The sequence below is a fragment of the Saimiri boliviensis genome, chromosome 8 (assembly GCF_048565385.1).
Source record: "Saimiri boliviensis isolate mSaiBol1 chromosome 8, mSaiBol1.pri, whole genome shotgun sequence".
NCBI lineage: Eukaryota > Metazoa > Chordata > Mammalia > Primates > Cebidae > Saimiri > Saimiri boliviensis.
In genome coordinates this window covers 106,824,803-106,840,432 of record NC_133456.1, presented here as the reverse complement: position 1 = coordinate 106,840,432, position 15,630 = coordinate 106,824,803, and the positions used below count along the sequence as shown (strand labels likewise).

Here is a 15,630-nt window from a genome sequence, read left to right as displayed (position 1 = left end):
AGTGGAATCGTGAAATTATTATTTTTCCACAGACGTACAACTGCAAGTTATTTCATCAAGATACTAGAAATTTCAGTTATACACACAGGTATTTTACAAAAACGGGTCTTGTCAATAAATTGAAATCTCCCCCGTGACTCTTTGGGAAGGCCCTCTAGGCCACTGCTGGTGAACAACATCAACCCTAAACTTGTATCTTCTACCTGTGAGAAATGGGGGCAAAGGAACAACCAGGTCATGGGCAGATTGGTAGATTTTTTCTCTGACAAGCTGGAAATACAAGTGCTCCTCAAAGATCTGGGTCAGCCTCTTCCCTTTGTCTCTCTCCCCACAACATAAAGACACCTATTTAGAGAACAGTCCCTATTTCTAACTGGATTGTAAATGCAATGGTAACCTCACTTGAAAATAGTGCTTTAAAATTTGGTTAAAGTATCCCTTCATCTTTTATTTCTTAGTCTGGGATATAAGTATATGCCTTTCATCTCAGAATTGTCTGAAAATTTTGCATTCTTGCCACTCTCTGCAGTCTTTTATGGAGAGTTGCCAATAGCCAAATCTGCACCACGTAAATGCTCATGGTTTATGAGAGCTATTCATTTTTCGCATTCTAAGAGAAGCCAAGAAGCTGCCTCCCTCTTTTCCGGTTGGGATGCAACTGAATATCCAGATTGGAAAATTCCTGAATGGGTATATCATTCACGATCATGGCACTGTGTTTAACATCTTTTGAAAGTAGAAACCTGGCATAAGAAAGGATCAGGGCTTAAATGGAACAGAATGGGATTCTCACCAGGTCATTCAAACATCTTCTGTGTTTGAGGAGGCAGGGACAGTTAGTAATACTGCTCGGGAGAATTAAAAAAAAAAAAAAGGAATTAGAAAACTAATGTTTGATTGCAATAATCTATTATTTGCCATATATTTTAAAATGTTGATGTCAAATAATATGTTTAACGGAAACCTTTGCTAATAGGGCATTTGCTTTTGTAGGTAGGCTAAAATTCTCTCATCTTCTGTTCAGGCCCATAGGGAATGGTAAGGCAAGTTGCATTGCAAAGAAATGCAGGAAAATTGGTTTTATCAGAAAATGGAAATTTAGCCCAGCAGAGCTCTTCCAAGTGATGCTATTAGATAAGGGGGATGCAGAGTGCAGGTGGGATGAGGGGGATGCAGAGTGCGGGTGGGATGAGGGAGATGCAGAGTGCGGGTGGGATGAGGGGGATGCAGGTGGGATGAGGCGGATGCAGAGTGCAGGTGGGATGAGCGGTGATGGGTGATTACACATGAATTTACAATAGGCTTCCAAGCAGCACTGACATTTACAGGTGGTACCCCAAGTCTTGGCTTCCAGACAGCTTCAAGACATTGAAATAAAAATCGATATATTGAGTATCAGTCACCGATATATATAGAGGTGAACAAGAGTTCCAAGAGTTTTTCTGTTAATAGATACCCAAGGAATCTCTCAAACACCAAATTCCAGTTAAGATGGCTTCAGGAGAACATGGCTTGAGTCTGCTTCTAACCAAGGAAGCTGAAATTGATTTAATGAAATGATCCCAGGTATTAGAAAAGACTGTGCCGAGAAAAGGGGAAGGATGGGCCTGGAGCCTAGACAAGGAGCACAAATGAAAGGTTATTTACTTATTTGCAGCGTGGTTCTGCACAGCCCACAGAAGCTGTGTCTGACCTGTTGACCTGAGTTTCCCATGTTCCTGGGAGGGTTATTGTTACAGTGGAAATGGAGCAGACGCTTAGCCTCACTGAGTTCCAGTTTCCCTGTCAGGTAGAACAGCAAGAGGTGAGTTCAGAGAGGTATTTTGTATTGGATTTATGGACCACTGTAAGGACTTCCTTTTTACCCTGAGGGAAATAGGGAGACTTTGAAGGGTTTTGAGCAGAGGAGTAAGTGGGATTATCAGGAACTAATATTGCAAGAGGACTAGCAGGATCAAACGATCTAAGCCATGTAAAGGTAAGGCATTCAGCACCATGCCTTGTCTATTAATAGTGCTCAGTGGTACTTGTAATTGCCATAGCTCAGTGATGCTATCAAAGTAGCTCCTCTTCGCCAAAACTGATTCAGGAAGATACAGAAAACCTGAACAGACCTATAACTGGTAAGGAGATTGAATTCACAACCAAACATTGTCCGACAATAACAACAGAAAGCCTTGGACTATATGGTTTCACTGATGAATTCTACCAAACATGTTAAGAATCTTTCTCAAACTCTTCCAAAGAACTGAAGAGGAGGGAACACTTCCTAATTCATTCTTTAAAGCCAGCACTAACCTGATACCAAAGGTAGACAAAGATACTACAAGAAAAGAAAACTACGAAACAATATCCCTGATTAAAAAAAAAAAAATTTTTTTTGAGATGGAGTCTCCTTCTGTCGCCCAGGCTGGAGTGCAGTGGCACGATCTCAGCTCACTGCAACCTCCGCCTCTCAGAGTCAAGTGATTCTCCTGCTTCAGCCTCCTGAGTAACTGGGATTACAGGCCCTCTCCTATGCCCGGCTAATTTTTGTATTTTTAGTAGAGACAGCATTTCACCATGCTGGCCAGGCTGGTCTCAAACTCCTGACCTCATGTGATCCACCCACCTCAGTCTCCCAAAGGGATTACAGGCATGAGCCACGACACCCAGCCCCTGATGAATATTAATAGAAAGATCCTCAACAAAATACTAGCAAACAGAAGTTTGCAGCCTATTAAAAAGATTACACCATGACTAAGTGGGATTTGTTCCTGGAATGCAATGATGGTTCAACATAGAAAAATCAATTCGTGTAACATACCACATTAACAGAATGAAGGAAAGAAAACATATGTGATCATCTCAATTGATGCAAAAACATTTACAAAATTCAACACCCTTTCATAATTAAAAAAATACTCAAAAACTTCGGAATAGAAGGAAACTACCTCAACACAATAAAGTTTATATAAGAAAAACCCACTACTAGCCTCATATTTAACAGTGAAAGACTGAAAGCTTTTAAACTAAAATCAGGAACAAAACAAGGATGCTTACTTTGCCATTTCTATTCAATGCAGTATTGTGTTTCCATCAGAATAATTAAGCAAGAAAAAGAAATAGGTGGGGTGCAGTGGCTCACACCTGTAATCCCAGCACTTCAGGAGGCCAAGAGGGGAGGATCACCTGAGGTTGGGAGTTTGAGACCAATCTGACCAACATGGAGAAACCCCATCTCTACTAAAAATACAAAATTAGCCAGGCATGGTGGTGCATGCCCATAATCCCAGCTACTCAGGAGACTGAGGCAGGAGAATCACTTAAACCCAAGAGGTGGAGGTTGTGGTGAGCCAAGATCGTGCCATTGCACTTTAGCCTCAGCAACAAGAGAAGCTCTGCCTCAAAAAAGAAAGAGAGAGAGAGAGAAAGAGGCATCCAAATTGGAAATGAAGAAGTAAAATTATCTGTTTGTTGATGACATGATCTTGTATATAGAAAATTAAAAATATAGAGAGCTAATAAATAAACTTAGCAAAATTGTAAAATAAAGACCCTTGCACAAAAATCAGTTGCATTTCTATACACTAACAATGAATACTCTGAAAAGGAAATTAAACAATGTCATTTATAGTAGCATCAAAAAGAATAAAATATTTAGGAATTAGCTTAACCTAGGAGGAAAAAGAAGTGTACACTGAAAACTACAAAATGTTCCTGAAAGAAATTAAAGAAAACATAAATATAATAAGCAGAAAGATATCCCATGTTCATGGATTAGATATAAGATGTCAATACTGTTCAAAGATATCTATATACTTAATGCAACCCCTATCAAAATCCCAATAATGCTTTTTGCAAAAATAGAAAAATTCATCCTAAAATTTATATAGAATCTCAAGAGACCCCAAATGATCAAAACAATCTTGAAATGGGAGAACAACATTGGAAGTCTCACACTTTGAGATTTCAAAGTTCACTACAAAACTATAGTAATCAAAACAATGTGATACTGTGACAGACATATAGACCAACGGAACAGAATAAAAGCTCAGAAATAAATCCTCACATATATATGGTCAAACGATTTCAACAAGGGTGCCAAGACCATTCAATGCGGAAAAAGACAGTGTTTTCAACAAATGGTGCTGAGAAATTTGCAAAAGAATGATGGTTGCACTACAATGTGAATATGCTTAATGCCACAGCATTATATGCTTTAAAATAATTACAATGGTAAAATTTATATTATGTGTATTTTATCACAATAAAATGAATCACTTTCCTTCCTCTGAGTCCGTGCTTTCCAACAAAATTTTGGCTATCATTTCTCTTAACTTGTGATTTTCCAATGGGGAGAATACCTGACTCAGTCAGCCCAACCCTGCCCATTAGTGCTCAAAGCTTACGACTAAATGGGTATTCTGACTTAAACAGCAGGCTCATCTTCCTGCTGTCCCTATTAGGTTTATTACAATGGCCCTGATGCTCCAACCTTCCTGACGCTAATCCATCCTACACCTACCCATGGCTTTGCCCTGCTAAATGAACAGTAACTACAGATGTTGTCCCCACTGTGTGTTATCGGTTCTATTCTAACGCATCTGCTTGCCTTGAGCCCCTGCGTCCCATGTGTCACTAAAGCAGAAAGATAAAATCAAATTGACCCTGCCATATCCAGCAACATAGGGTATCTCTATTCTCTAGAGAAAGCTGATTGACAAAACCGTGTTAGAGACAGCAATGCTGACGCTCAGACTCTAGAAATCAGCAACTGCCAGAGCCTGTGAATCTTCATCCAGGCCACTGCTGGGGTGCTAGGATGGTGTGGTTACCACTTCTCTGCCTAGATGCTAAACCAAACTGCCCCAAAGATCAATGCAGTTGTCAACTCCAAGATGGGGGCCCTTGCTTTTGTACAAACGTATTTTTCTCTTTGTCTCAAAAAAAAAAAAAAAAAAAAAAAAAAAAAAAAAAGAGTCTTGCATTATCACCAGGAACTGGAGTGCAATGGTGCAACATCAGCTCACTGCAACCTCCACCTCCTGGGTTCAAGCGATTCTCCTGCCTCAGCCTCCTGAGTAGCTGGGATCACAGTCACCTGCCACCATGACTAGCTAATTTTTTTGTATTTTTAGTAGAGACAGCGTTTCACCATGTTGGCCAAGCTGGTCTCAAACTCTTGACCTCATGATTCATCTGCCTCGGCCTCCCAAAGTGCTGGGATTACAGGCGTGAGCCACCACACCCGGCCACAATTGACTTTTTATTTAAAAACCAGAAATCATTTCCCAAACCACAATTACTATCTCTTCCTATATGATGCTGGCTACTCCCAGTTCAAGTACAAACTACATGGAACTTACAACTGCTATGGGAAGACATTCTCAAACTACCAAAACACTCTGAAACTTCTAGCTGCTTAGTGTGTGAACTCTCCCTTTCTCACGCTGCCTACATCATGAGGAGAGAAAAGAGTGAAACAACACCATTCAACCAGACAGGGTGCAACGTTTAGTTGGATGCACAATTAGAACAGAATAAGATTGAAGCCCTTATATTCTTTTTTTTTTTTTTTTTTTTTTTTTTTTTTTTTTTTTGAGACGGAGTTTCACTCGTTACCCAGGCTGGAGTGCAATCTCGGCTCACCGGAACCTCCACCTCCTGGGCTCCTGAGTAGCTGGGATTACAGGCACGCGCCACCACGCCCAGCTAGTTTTTTTGTATTTTTAGTAGAGACGGGGTTTCACCATGTTGACCAGGATGGTCTCGATCTCTCAACCTCGTGATCCACCCGCCTCGGCCTCCCAAAGTGCTGGGATTACAGATTTGAGCCACCGCGCCCAGCCAAAGCCCTTATATTCTAATCTCCCCTGTCTTCTTCCCAAGGCTAAGCATGGAGCCCCTTCCTGTGTTTGTATATCATCCAGTGCTGATAAGCCCTCTCACACTGCACTGATTCTGCCTGTTTACCCAACTGAACTTCCCACTTGAACATCAGCAACCCCAGAGACTGCGTCACCGTCAGCAGTGTTTCCCCAGGGCGAATGCCATCCTCAACAGTGAGCAATAGCACAAAAATTTTGGCTAAAAAAATAAACAGCAGTATTGCTGAATTTCATTGAGTCTACAGTTCCACCAGTGATAGATACTTCAACTACAAGACTACTAGGAAGGGAAAAAGTTATCATTAAAAGGTACCAGCGGCTGGGTGCAGTGGCTCAGGCTTGTAATCCCAGCACTCTAGGAGGCCGAGGAGGGTGGATCACGAGATCAGGAATTCAATGCCAGCCTGGCCAACACAGTGAAACCCTGTCTCTACTAAAAATACAAAAATTAGCTGGGCATGGTGGCACCCAGCTGTAATCCCAGCTACCAGGGAGGCTGAGGCAGGAGAATCACTTGAACCTGGGAGGTGGAGGTTGCAGTGAGTTGAGACTACACCACTGCACTCCAGCCTGGGTGACAGAGCTAGACTCCATCTATTAAAAAAAAAAAAAAAAAAAGAATGGTACTAGCAATTATAAGACACATTCCCATTTTAGGGTTGTTATCACTTGGGTTTCAGGTTTGGAACAGAAAAGAGATGAATACAAAAAGGTTGAAGACTAATGGATTCTACCTCTTCAGTGCAGACACGTGCACCAATAATTACCCCAAACAAAAATGTTTCCTATTTGTTTAGTTTGCTTAGCTTCATTACCTCAAACTTCTTCTCTTGAGCCAGATACTGTTTCAAACATAAGCGAGCCACCCTCCCGTCTGAACATCAGGTAATTAAAGATGGATTGAAGGACTTGTCCCCATTTCTTACCTATCACTATGTCTGAGGCTGAAATGAAAAAAGCAAAAAGTATTTTTTGTGGCCTCTGCCGAGGCAGCTTAAATAATGAGGATCCGAGCATCCAAAAGGGAAATATTTTTGCTGCCAGGCAAGACTGTAACAAAAGCATCTCATTCATCATCTGCTAAGAGAAAACAAGCTACTGCAAAATCACTTGGTAATGAAAAATCCGGGCAGTTCTAAGCCACTTTTAATCAGATCTCAAAGTAATCCCCCACACTGTCAGCAACAAAACTTTGTCACTAGCAGGATACAAAATGGACAGGATCCCCTTCGGTGGCGTTATACAGCATGAAGCTATGGTAGAAAAGCAAAGTGTTGAGCAAATGAATAAAAACAAATCAATTTTGAATATAATTAAGAGCAGTTGGTTATTGAATACAAAAGTATAGTTGAAATAAATTCTAGTATTTGACAGTACCACTGGGAAATTATACTTAACAATAATTTATTGTGTATTTCAAAATAGCTAGAAGAAAGGAATTGTAATGTTCCCAACACAAAGAAAAGGTAAGTGTTTGAGCTGGTGGAGATCTCAGTTACCCTAATTTGATTACATATTCATACACATATCAAAATATCACATGTACCCAAAAAAATGTACAACTGTGATATATCAATTAAAAATAACAACAAATAAAAATAAATTAAAAACAAACAGGCCAGGTGTGGTGGCTCACACCTGTAATCCCAGCACTTTGGGAGGCTGAGGAGGGTGGATCACCAAGTCAAGAGAGCAAGATCAACCTGGTTAACATGGTGAAATCCCATCTCTATTAAAAATACAAAAAATTAGCCAGGCATGGTCGCAACACACCTATAGTCCCAGCCACTTGGGAGGCTGAGGCAGGAGATCGCTTGAACACGGGAGGCAGAGGCTGCAGTGAGCCGAGATGGCGCCACTGTACTCCAGCCTGGGTGACAAAGCAAGACTCTGTCTTGAAAAAATAAATAAATAAAAACAAATAATTATATAGGCATCTACATATAAATATATGGAAGTAATTCATTTATTCTTGTAGAGATGAGGTTTTGTTATGTTGCCCAGACTGGTCTCAAACTTCTGGCCTCAAGTGATCTTCCCGCCTTGGGTTTCCAAAGCCCTGGGTGACAGGCATGAGCCACCATGCCTAGCCAATACGTATGATATTTAAATGTGATTGCATATCAAGTGAGATCACGTGTGAATATTTGATCTTAAATCCTCAAACACTACACAATGAATTAGTAGTAGAAGCACATTATAATTCAGAGGATGGACTTTGGAGTCAAACAGAATTGGGCTTCGGTCCTGTCTCTGTCACATCCTCTCTTTGTGGCCTCTCTAAACACCAATGTTCTCCTCTGTAAAGTGGGCATCGTAAGAATACGCACCTCACTGTCACCAGGGTTGGCTGAGATACTCCACATAAAGCACTTAGAAGAATGGCTAGCGGACTGCATGTGCTCTGCATAGCTTAGCTCTTGAACTAGAAGAGATGCCCATTTGCCCACAGCACACCTTCTCCCTGCGCTTCCTGGCACTTGATTTCTGCATTTGCTTTCCATCACTCCCTGTCTGCTCTCACTCCCTCCCTGCCTGGTTTGGACCCCACGATCAAATGCTGCGTGTGCTGCCTCACAGAGTCGCCCCCACTTTATCTTCCTGTTGTTCCTGTCTGGATTACAATGCTCTGCTCCAGCCTTCCTGACTCTAATCGATCCTACACCTGCCCATGGCTTTGCTCTGCTAAGTGAACGGTAACTACAGATGTGTCCCTGCTGTGTGTTTTTAGTTCTATTCTAATGCATCTGCTTGCCTTAAGCCCCTGCGTCCCCTGTGTCACTAAGACAGATTAAATCAAATTGACTCTGCCATATCCAGCAACATAGGGTGTCTCTAATCCCTCAGAGAAAGCTAACTGACAAAACTGTGTTTAGAGACAGCAATGCTGAGGCTCAGAACCCAAAAATCAGCAACCACCAGAGCCTGTGAATCTTCATCCAGGCCACTGTTGGAGGAGGCTAGGATGGCTTGGTTACCACTTCTCTGCCTAGATGCTAAACAAACCTGTTCCAAAAATCAGTGCAACTGTCAATTCCAAGATGGGCCCTGTTTCCCATCACTTTTGTACAGCTGATTTTTTTTTTTTTTTTTTTTTTTTTTTTTGAGATGGAGTCTCATACTGTCGTCCGGGCTGGAGTGCAGTGGCGCTGTGCTCCCAACTGTAATGTATCCGATGCTATAGACTACCCCTGGCTTTGCTCCTGCCAAGTGAACACTAAACTTGGATGTGGCCCCACTTTGTGTTATTGGTTCTATTTGAATTCACATGCTTGTCTTGAGCCCCTGAGTCCCACATGCAACTAAAACAAAGATAAAATCACAGTAACCCTTTGTTCTTGCTGCTGTCTTCAGTAATATACGGTGGTTCTGCGTGGCTGGAATCTCTGCTCAACAGAAAGTCTTCCAGTTCATTAAAACTGTACGTCATCAGTTTCACGAATAGCCAACAAATATAAACTTGGCCGTGAATTCTAATCAGCTACCTACGGTACTACCAAAAATATCTTAATCCAGATGCTGCTACACACTGAAAATTTTGGGTTTTGTTCATTTGTTTGGGGTTTTGATTTAGCATGGCTAGATAAAAACAATGTAGTTATTGCTGTAACAGAGGATTTGGTAAAACTCTGTCTAATTTCAGAATGCAGGCTTCCATCTGGGGATGGAAGCCTGAACAGGGCCGAGCTTTAATCATTTCATATAAACCTGCAGGGTGTCAAATGAAACTATTTTTAAAATGATATTTTAACCCTATCTTTGCTGCTTGGCTGTGTTCATTGCTAATGAGGCTTCTTACACTCCGTTAAGTAAGTCAGGCCAATAATTTGTTAAATGGATGTGGAAAAATGATTTTAAAAATCAGAATACTTTATTAATGGATTCCCAAAGAATTCTCAAATTTTTAAGTCTGGTCCCAAGCTACTTGGCTAGGAAATGACCAAAAGTGCCCCAGAGATATCTTTGGAGTGTACCCTTTAGAAAACCTTTCCTCTACACTGAGTCTCCAAATTGGGATTACCAGAAACTTTGAAATAATTGTGCAGCTCAATCTAATCAGAATGTTCAACAATTAAAATTCACTGATGCCAAAAATGGAAAGAAAATAAGTAAATAACTCTTAAGAGCAGTGACACCATTTTTTCTCAAATAACTTTCTCCTCCTGCCTTCAACGCTCTGAAGATTATCACAAAAACATCCACATTATGAATAGTTTTATAGGTCAGTTTCCCTCCATACCACTAGGCATACGCTGATGATCATTTCCAAATTTTCCCAGACTGTTCTGATAGCATGTGATTCATTTTAAGTAGAGGCGGCTTTGTGAATTCCCTAGCCAAACTTTTTAGACTATGGATTTTCATATAAATAAATTTACAGAGCAGTTGGGGGAAATACAAAAAGGAAAATAATGTTTTTATAAACTATCTTACTCCTAACATTTTACTGAGTGAGTTACTGTTGGCTCCAAGGTACCCAAGCCCGTTAATTCAAGGTCATTTCAGCCATGGCTCCAGTGCTTGTTATCATTGCCTCATCCACATTTTTTTTTTTTTTTTTTTTTAGACGGAGTCTAGCTCTGTAGGCCAGGCTTGAGTGCAATGGCGAGATCTTGGCTCATTGCAACCTCTGCCTCCCGGGTTCAAGCCATTCTCCTGCCTCAGGCCCCTGAGTAGGGGAATTACAGGCGCTCGCCACCAGACTCAGCTAATTTTTGTGTTTTTATTAGAGACGGGGGTTTCACCATGTTGGTCAGGCTGGTCTTGAACTCCTGACCTCATGACCCTCTCGCCTCGGCCTCCCAAAATGCTGGTATTACAGGCGTGCGCTACCGCTCCCAGCCTTGCCTCATCCACATCTTTTGAGAACACTCTGAGAATCTATGGCTTTAACACACTTCCGCTCACTAGTGAGAGTACCCCGCAATGCCTTATTCAGCAAGAAAGTTAAAGGAGTTTGTTTGCTGAAGCATTCGCCAAACAATCCCAACACTCCTCCAGCTCCATTCCTTCTGCAATCGCGCAGCGAACACTCACCTTGGGCGAATCAATAATTGATGGTCTGGGGATGGAAGCCTGAAACGCCACTGCTTCACAGTCCGCCCCTTCATCCAGGGACCCGGGCACATCCTCGGGCATCGCTGCTGGCTGGACAGCAGTGTGGTGACTTGAATTCCGATTCGCACTGCCATTTCTCTCTGCATGAGTGCCCGAATCTTGCCTTTTCTCTGGAGCTCCTTCTGCGCTTGGGTGACTTGGCTGTCTGCCTGCTTTGGCCACCGGCTGCGCACAGACGGTGGGATGAGTATCAGCTACGCCGGACTGATTGAAGGAAGCACTCTCCCTCGTGTTCCCAAAACAAGTGAGCAGAGCTGAGCATGGAAACGGATGCATGCTTCTAGAGGGAGACTTCAGTCTTTTGGTGAGTCTTGCTTTCCACGTGGACATGACTTGCGGTGAAACATTGCAAAGTTCAAATGGGCCAAGGAAAGTTTCCAGGGGTCCACGTCACCTCCACTTCCCTTACAGGAACTCCTTTCTTGCCCGAAGAGAAGAACTTGCTAGTGGTTGCCACTAAGTAGAAGTTGAGATGGCAAAGCAACCTTCCCTGAGAGTCACTTAGCAGCTGAGCCCCCTTTGAAAGCGTCCATCCTGGGCAAGTTCGCGCTCTTCCTTTTCTGATGCTGTCAGTGGCTAAAGAAAGCTGTTGGGGAGGCATGTGAGTGGCTCGGGTTACAGTCCCTAGGCAGGGCAGACGCTTCAGGGTAGGGTAGTGCCAAGTCAATAGGCAATTGCTTCAGGTTACCTAGGAGGCATAAAGATAATGTAGCCTGATAGCATCTGCCATTATAGCGTCAGCCTGTGTATCAATAACATCATAACAGCAGCAAAACCTTCTTTGGTTACCCCCCTTCAAATATTTATTCCCCCAAACAAAACAAAAATGACCCGGTTGTCCATCACACATGCAGACCCCTAGAGGGGCCACGACCCTAGCAGCTGTTTCATAATTAAAATAGGAGGTAGACTCAGTCTTTCACCTGGAGAGATCCATGTTTGGGGTGTAATGTGTTTTCTCAATCTTTCTGAATTTTGGGGGATCTTTCTGGAATCTTCTCCCACCCCCAAAACAAGCTTCTTGGTTTCCAGATTCACATTGCCCTTTCTGATAACTGTAAATGGGTCTTTGGTAATTTGATTTTTTTTTTTTTTAAACTACTTAGGCTAAGTTCTTGGTTAGTTTCCAACAACACCAAATAAGAAAAAAAGAGAGATCCTCACATGAACAACTACCCTTATGTTTTATGTTATTATGTGTGAAGAAGGTATTAGGTACATTTGAAGAAATACTCTACCTGTGGAATTAGTATATCACCTAAATTAGTATATCACCTAATTTCAGAAAGTAACTCCCTTTTGAACACAGATCTTCTATTTCTCAACACATTAATATGTGAATGGTGAAAAAATAATAAATTATAAACATATTCTGAGACAATTCAAAATCAAGACTTTTCCTTAGCCAACCGTCTGCTAGGAATGTTATAGAAATGTATTACTGTGGCCGGGCGCGGTGGCTCAAGCTTGTAATCCCAGCACTTTGGGAGGCCGAGGCGAGTGGATCACGAGGTCGAGAGATCGAGACCATCCTGGTCAACATGGTGAAACCCCGTCTCTACTAAAAATACAAACAAACAAAAAAATTAGCTGGGCATGGTGGCTCGTGCCTGTAATCCCAGCTACTCAGGAGGCTGAGGCAGGAGAATTGCCTGAACCCAGGGGGCGGAGGTTGCGGTGAGCCGAGATCGCGCCATTGCACTCCAGCCTGGGTAACAAGAGCGAAACTCCATCTCAAAAAAAAAAAAAAAAAAAAAAAAAGAAAAGAAAAGAAAAGAAATGTATTACTGTAAGCTTTTACCATTAATAGTGACTTTGGGGTCAAGATTTCACGGCATGGTACCCACTCTTAATTTATTTGTTTGTACTCTCTTTTAATTTAATGTCAAGATTTGCTCTTCAGCCCAGACAGGTGATAGTTATTATATTACAGCCCTGATTTCCATTCTGCAGAGGCAAAAACCAATTCTTTGAAATTTCAGGTGACTAAGGCAAGTTTACGCTGCTAAAAAGGGCGTGTTGGAAACCCAAGATCCTTGCTGTCCTATCTGGACTCTGAGTCTCATTCTATCTGACAATCATTTTATAGGCGTAATGGTCACACTGGAAATTCTGTTCTAAATGGACAGTCATATTCATAATTTTTAAAAAGGCAGATATGGCTTAAGAAAGAGGGGATAAGGCAGGCTGGGCGTGGTGGCTCATGCCTGTAATCCCAGCACTTTGGGAGGCTGACGTGGGCAGATCACGAGGTCAAGAGTTCGAGACCAGTCTGACCAACGTAGTGAAACCCCATCTTAACTAAAAACACAACAAATTAGCCAGGCGTGGCTAATGTTTTCTGTCTCAAAAAAAAAAGAAAAAGAGGCCGGGCGCGGTGGCTCAAGCCTGTAATCCCAGCACTTTGGGAGGCCGAGGCGGGTGGATCACGAGGTCGAAAGATCGAGACCATCCTGGTCAACATGGTGAAACCCCGTCTCTACTAAAAATACAAAAAACTAGCTGGGCGTGGTGGCGCGTGCCTGTAATCCCAGCTACTTAGGAGGCTGAGGCAGGAGAATTGCCTGAGCCCAGGAGGCGGAGGTTGCAGTGAGCCGAGAACGCACCATTGCACTCCAGCCTGGGTAACAAGAGCGAAACTCCGTCTCAAAGAAAAAAAGAAAAAAGAAAAAGAAAAAGAAAGAGTGGATAAGGTGTCATATGCACATTTTATCTTAGTCTCTACCAAAAGTTAGAAAAAGAGTATAGAAAGCTGTTGTTTATTAGAGGTTACCATGTGGCAGGCCCTATGCTATCCAAGCTGGTCCAGGCATCCCAGGGGTGCGAGCTCATTCTTCTTTCATTGTGTTCCAAGTCCATGCAGTCCAAAACCCCCATCCACAAGAAATCAGGGGGTCCAGGCTTCTACCAGGATGCCCCCCAAGTATCCTGGGGACCCCTGGGAACTTCACTGTGTCTCCCGTTTGGGTTGGTTGTTAGAGTACACTCAGGTAGGGTCATGCCCTGCTGTGCCTCTTCAAACATGCTTATAGTAAACGGGGCTGTGATAGAGCCCAAGACATTTTTGAAGGCTTGGAGGTCAGGAAGGGATTTAAGAAAAGAAAAAATCCACTTTTACACCTGGTTTCATTCACTCATTCGTGTCTTCATTCAGTTATGTGCCAAGCCCCTTCTGGAACTGGAGAGACAGTGGTTCACAGTGCAGCTTGCGAGGGGCTACAGTCAGGAGATCCCTGAGTAAGAAAGCTCAGAGCTGCTTTCTGGGTCTGCTGAGGCCCTGGGCTTGCACCCCTGCTCTGAGGACCACCTCTCTGTCCTCCACAGGTGTGTTCAGAGGCATGCATGAACTCATCGGAGTTCCGGCACCAACCCACTGAGAACGGCAGACTTTCTGATTAGTGTGGTTGCTAAGTCTGACCTAGAATAACACTCAATAACAGGCCATGGTTATTGAGTGTCTGGTATCAGACATGAATCTCAGCAAATTAACTCACTTAATCCTCACAACCCTAGGAGAAAGGTGATATTATTATTCCCATTTTTACTCATGAGAAAATCAAGACACAGAAACTTAAGTCACTTGCCCAAGGTCACAGCACTGCTTGAGGAAATGAGAAAAGGTTATGAGTCCAGCAACCTGGCCCCAGAGCTCATACTTTTCTCAGTAAGCAATCCAGCTTTCCGAATACACACACACACGTGCACACACACAGACACACACTCCAAAGAGGAAATTTCCAATGACCTTGATCCAACACTCTTCCTCTAAGAATTTATTCTGCAGATATACTTGTGCATAAAGGCATGTCCAAGAATGTTCACAGCACAGTTTGTAATCACATGATTAAATGTTAATTAATAGAAGACAAGTTCATATATAAGAAAACAGGCCAGTCGCAGTGGCTCATGCCTGTAATCCCAGCACTTTGGGAGACCAAGGCGGGTGAATTACCTGAGGTGGGGAGTTCGAGACCAGCCTGACCAACACAGAGAAACCCAATCTCTACTTAAAACACAAAATTAGCTGGGCATAGTGGCACATGCCTGTAGTCCCAGCTACTCAGGAGACTAAGGCAGGAGAATCGATTTTACCCAGGAGGTGGAGGTGGAGGTTACGGTGAGCTGAGATCATGCCATTTGCACTCCAGCCTGGGCAATAAAAGCGAAACTCTGTCAAAGAAAAAAGAAAGAAAGAAAGAAAGGGGAGGGGAGAGAGGGAGTGAGGGAAGGAAAGCAAAGGAAAGGAAGGAAAAGAAAAGAGAGAAAGAGAGAAAGAGGGAAAGAAAGGAAGAGAAGAGAACAGAAAAGAGAAAAGAGAAACCATCAGCTGGGTGTAATGGCTCATGCCTGTAATCCCAACACTTCAGGAAGCCTAGGTGGGAGGATCCTTTGAAACTAGGAGTTCAAGACCCATCTGGGCAACATAGTGAGGACCCATTTCTCCAAAAAAAGTTTTAAAAATCAGCTGCACATGCTGGTGAGTGACTTTAGTCACTTTTAGTCCCAGCTACTTGAGAGGCTGAAGTGAGAGGATCACTTGAGCCCAGGAGGTGGGGGTTGCAGTAAGCCAAGATCGCCCCACTATACTTCAGAACTTTGGTGACAGAGCGAGACTCTGTCTTAAAAATTAAAAATAAAAATA

The 15,630-nt window shown here is 42.7% G+C and overlaps 1 protein-coding gene across 2 annotated transcripts in view; it reads right to left on the bottom strand.

Moving 5' to 3' along the window:
• Positions 1–15,630, bottom strand: part of FAM107B (family with sequence similarity 107 member B) — a 278,237-nt gene that overhangs the window by 236,346 nt on the left and 26,261 nt on the right. For both annotated transcript variants that reach the window (XM_003930623.4, XM_074405004.1), the window contains exon 2: positions 10,908–11,676. In XM_003930623.4, the coding sequence (XP_003930672.1) occupies positions 10,908–11,318 (411 nt within the window). In that variant the 5' untranslated portion in view covers positions 11,319–11,676. The remainder of the gene's footprint in view (positions 1–10,907; positions 11,677–15,630) is intronic.